Source organism: Nanorana parkeri, unplaced genomic scaffold (genome assembly GCF_000935625.1).
Source record: "Nanorana parkeri isolate BGI_ZX_2015 unplaced genomic scaffold, ASM93562v1 scaffold483, whole genome shotgun sequence".
Classification (NCBI taxonomy): Eukaryota; Metazoa; Chordata; class Amphibia; order Anura; family Dicroglossidae; genus Nanorana; species Nanorana parkeri.
This window is the reverse complement of record NW_017306751.1, coordinates 1,085,397-1,090,261: the sequence shown is the minus strand read 5'-3', so window position 1 is coordinate 1,090,261 and position 4,865 is coordinate 1,085,397. Positions and strand designations below refer to the sequence as shown.

Genomic DNA, 4,865 nt, shown 5'->3' with positions numbered 1-4,865 from the left:
GGGTACCACAGGTTTCGAAAACCCTACATTTGACAGTGTCATGGACAGGGTCTAACTAGGTCATGGGTTTAGCACCACTCCACTTCACCAGTGTGGGTAGCACATCACCCATCTCGCTCTCTATGCTTTATGGGGCAAAACTAATGGTTCCCAATGCAAAAAAAAAAGAAAAAACAAGATAACTACATGTAAATTGTGAGTGCTCAATATTTTTTACTTGGAATATGCATCTCAACATCTTATAAACTAGCATAAATATAGGGGTTGTTCCTGCTAACCTTCTAACAGAAAATACTAGTTAATCAGCTGATGTTATCCCTCTGGCTTCAATATTTTCTGAGCCACTGGCCTGGAATAAGTATGTATCAGGATGTCAGAAAAGTTGGAGTAAAGTCAGAAGCCTTATCTGCTTACATGTTTGGGGTTTGTGACAAAAAACTGACACAGGTTTCAAAATGGCAACCAGTATTTTCACAACAAGATGTCAGCAATCAATGTTTCTCTCATTAAAGGTTGCTTCTAAGACAATAAAACTATTTTCTGGTTGTACACAAGCCTCTCCTCAAATCTAATCATGCAAAAATGGTCCAGTTAGAAGGTACTTTGTATAATATGCTCTTCACAGATGTTTTTCAAAAGGCTGAGTGAGCATTGCAGAATACTTTTTTGGTTTTGCAGAAATAGGTTTTGTACAAATGGACTATGCAAAACATTGTGGTAAAATTGAGCTGAGTACTTTTATCTAACATTAAGATACAAACAAATTAAGACGAGACATTGCATTCAACTAAAAGTGAAACATCAAGTAAACAACTCATAAATGAGTTACTTTGCACTTTCCTGCAGAACCCTCCAGCCTCCTCAATGGAAAGCTGATTGCATCGTCATCTATTTCCAATGACCCAGAGAGCCGGAAAGCCGAACCAAGAAACAGTAAAGTAATCTTCCTAACTATACAGTGTGACAGATGTGTGTAAATCCAAAGACTGACAGGACAGAATTAGAAAATGCTGTGTACTTTGCTGCCTGGAGCTACATCTTAATGTGAAAGGGCTGTAAAAAAAAATCTACTTTACCTACAAATATAAGCAAAGGGCTGAATAATCCAAACTTTAGAAACTGCTTGGTCTTTGCAACAAAAGGGTCATTAGGCTTGTTTAAAGAATCAACATGTACACCAAAGGAACTGCTGGTGACAACATCCATACTGTAAGCTCCCAAAACACTAGAAAGGGAAAATGAGAAAGTGAGTCTGTACACATTATACTGCACATGATCATACAGAGTCAATTAGAAGTCTGTTCCTCCTACAGGAAATATGATGTTCTTCCAATGACTAAGGCAGGGTTCACACCCAGGCGTATCGAATATGCGCGTTTGTCGATTCGCAGTAAAAAAAAAAAGCGACAAACGCACGTTTCCGACGGCTACCTGGCTGTATCCCAATGGATACGCACAGCAAATACGCCCCAAAGAAGCTCCTGTACTTCTTTGGGCGTAGGGTGTTTTGCAGCGCGTTCCTACGTGCTGTAAAACGCCCAGGTGGGAACCATGCCCATAGGCAATTATTGGTTTTCACATGTTGAGCGTTTTACAGAGCGTAGGAACGCGATGTAAAACGCCCAGGTGTGAACCAGGCCTAACTCAGAAGCACAATGAACAAGCTATGAACAGTAAATGGAGCCTTCACGCTCAATAATAATAATTATAGCAATAACTAGATATTTATAGCTGCCTACAAGATGGATGCTGGATGCAGGCTCATCCTGACTGCTTGACTTGAGCACTGAGTCATCATTTAGATTGTTAGTCAGGTTGGGCATAATGTGCAAACCTTGGTTTGTGAACCATCTTGAATATAAAGGAGCAGTTTTCCAAAGTTTAACTATTGAGCCTGACTTTATTGAATGTATATTATCAATATTAGCAAATTAATTCATAATTAGGATAAAAGGGAGCGTAATGTCCAGCCCCTACAAGACTTATATGGTTGGATGGAGCCATAGCTTGTACACCCCCTGCAGCTGCTATAGGGGCAGTGAGCTTTCATATATTATTATTTCCATGTTTATGGGAATTTTTGATGGTGGCACCCCATCTGAGCAGAGCCAACAATAATTCATACCAAACACAGAAAGAAAGAAAAGCCCATTTGTCTTAGAAATGACAACATTATGAGCATAGCTCAAACTGAGCCCCAAGCAAGCAACTACATGCATCTTTAAAGCGCATATAAAGAAAATGTTTTCCCCGCTAAAGAATCTGTATTCTCTACAGTAAACTTTCTGATCCAAGAATCTCTGGCTGATAGAACAGCCTTATATTTAACATTTCAATGCAGCACCCTCAAGGTGCTGATTGGACAATGAAAGAGCAAAGATGTAATGATGAAGTCATCTACCCGCTCATTCTGTGCTTGTCAGCATGTACACTGTAAGCACACATGTGTTGTAGTGCTTGTTCTTTTTGAAATAGCTGCCTGGAGTTCAGCTTTAATATGATTTTATTTATAATGAATAGACTCACTCCTTCATTGGACATGGCTCATCTTTTTCAACATAAATTTGAATGTTGTTGACCAGCATGTTAGAATAGTCCTTCATTATCGGGAACATCTAAAGAGTAGAGATTTCAGCTCAGAATAATTGAATTCTATATCTGTGCAGAAATGCAAAAGTTAATAATATCCTGTAGAAAACATTATTTATTCACCAATCTTAAAATAGCAGCCCACAAAGAAACAGTTTGACAGCGGTTTTCAACCTGTGGGTCACAATCCCCTGTTGAATGGGTTGCCGTGTGCCTTCTGCTGCGCTAGGTGAGAGGCTCCTCAGCCTCCTTCTAGCACAGCAGTGTCAGTGTCAGTTACTCCCCAGCCACCAGATGTCGCTGCAGCAGCCGCGGCCTGAAAGCTGCTGAAAGCTGCGTGACGCTTGATGTTTGGTTTGTATTTTCATACAAATGTGCTGTTTTACTGCTAAAAATATTACAATGCGTTACTAAGGCCAGAGTCCAGTGCAATACTAAGGCCAGAGTCCAGTGCGTTACTAAGGCCAGAGTCCAGTGCGTTACTAAGGCCAGAGTCCAGTGCGTTACTAAGGCCAAAGTCCAGTGCTCCGTCACCATAACTTGGCAAATGTTACCAAATGGTCCCAGCCCTAGAAAGGTTGAGAACCACTGGTTTAACAGATATACAGAAGCTGAGTAATATAACATTTACCTCCTTCAGTTTCCCGCTGGTAAACGTCGGTGAGAGCACTGTACGAATCCTTTTCCACTGGTCATCCTCAACAGTTGCGAGGGCTGATTCAAAAGGGCGATTAAGACCAAAATTCTGCATGAAACAAAAAAAAAATCTTTGATTTCAAATTTTATCAGAAATGAGGAAAATATATGAAGATTCCCGAACGGAAACCACATTCACTGTTAAAATTTTGTTTGTTCAAGAAAAATTCTGCTCTTTCGAGTTTTCTCGTCACTATGGTCAAAATTGATCGTCAATTTGACCTGATCAACTGATAGAAAGGTGAACAAAAGTTCTTTAAAAAATCTAAGCAGTGTACGACCGGCTTTAGCAGTGTATATTTATTGCTCTCTGTACTTCTACTACAGATTGAAACAAACCCCCTATGCCTAATGCAGTCACAAATCCCAGAGCTGTTAAAACTTTATAGGAGGGCTGAGGTTTGTAGTTCTACAAAAAAGGTTTATTGAAGCTAGACTTTAAAAGAGAACTATGAGATTAGTGATTTCCACTCACCTCATAGTTCTAGCCGACCTGTGACAATGAGACTGTCACAGGTCGGCTCAGTAGATCGGGAGGTGAGCGAACACATACCGGGTTCGCTCACCTCTCGATCCTGTCACGGCTCTCTGCCGTGACAGGGGGAGGGGCTGGATTCCCCTCTCCCCGCTCCGATCTGCCAGCGCTGACTGGCAGAACGGACGGGGGAGGGGGCGGGTACAGCTGGCTCTGCCTCTAGATAGGCAGAGCCAGCTGTCACTCACGCAGCTGGGCGGATCCCGACGTCCAGGTCGGGATCCGCTCCGGCTGCGGCGTCTCAGTATACCGCGAGCTGTAGCTCGAGGTATACTGAGCTTAGGGTAACGGGAGGACGCTAGTTTGAAAACTACTGACCCCATAGTTCTCCTTTAAAGAAGTTTGTATTAGGGCTGAAGAGTATTATTGATTTTATCATAATATAAAATATAATTCTGGTTATGATTAGTGCTACTTAACTTTTACCCCCAGCACTGCTCTCCAGTAGTACTGGATATGGTGACAGCTCTCCTGCTGCCTGTCCTTGATACATACCTTATGTTAAGATCAATGACACATATTTTCACAGCTGACAATGCCAGCTGCTACAGTGAAATGTATCTAGGGGGAAAGGACCCAAAGTTTTGCTATGAGGCCCCATGATTTGTAGTTACACACTTGCCAGATGGGATGCAGACAATAATATAAACCTGGCAGAGGTTTTAACCCCTCCCCACTCTATCTCAAAAGATAACTTTAGATATAGTTTAAACACACATTGACCCAACTAATAGAAACAAAAACAAGAAGAAAACAGTGCACTGTTGTGCTTGAATATATGAAGGCCGTTGATTATTCACTATATCAGCAAATCAAATAATAATGGTCCATAGTCTAGAGCAGAAATCCAAATTTTAATTAAAGATTATCCCTGTATAACCCACACTGACCTTATTTTACTTCTCATGAAATTACTCAATACTTTTCCTTAAGGTGCCCATACACTGTACGAGAATCGCGGGAAATCCCGCTATCGTACAAGAATCGTACAGTGTATGGAAGGTGTGCGACCATTTCTACTGTACCGTACGATTCCGGCGGGTTA

At 41.3% G+C, this 4,865-nt stretch overlaps 1 protein-coding gene across 1 annotated transcript in view; it reads right to left on the bottom strand.

Annotated features, from left to right (window-relative positions):
- The window catches only part of LOC108790580 (cytochrome P450 3A9-like), a 36,804-nt gene that overhangs the window by 18,433 nt on the left and 13,506 nt on the right, over positions 1–4,865 (bottom strand). The window contains exons 5-7 of the mRNA XM_018560881.1: positions 3,221–3,334; positions 2,527–2,615; positions 1,077–1,225 (exon numbers count right to left, since the gene is read on the bottom strand). Coding sequence (XP_018416383.1) covers positions 1,077–1,225; positions 2,527–2,615; positions 3,221–3,334 — 352 coding nt within the window. The remainder of the gene's footprint in view (positions 1–1,076; positions 1,226–2,526; positions 2,616–3,220; positions 3,335–4,865) is intronic.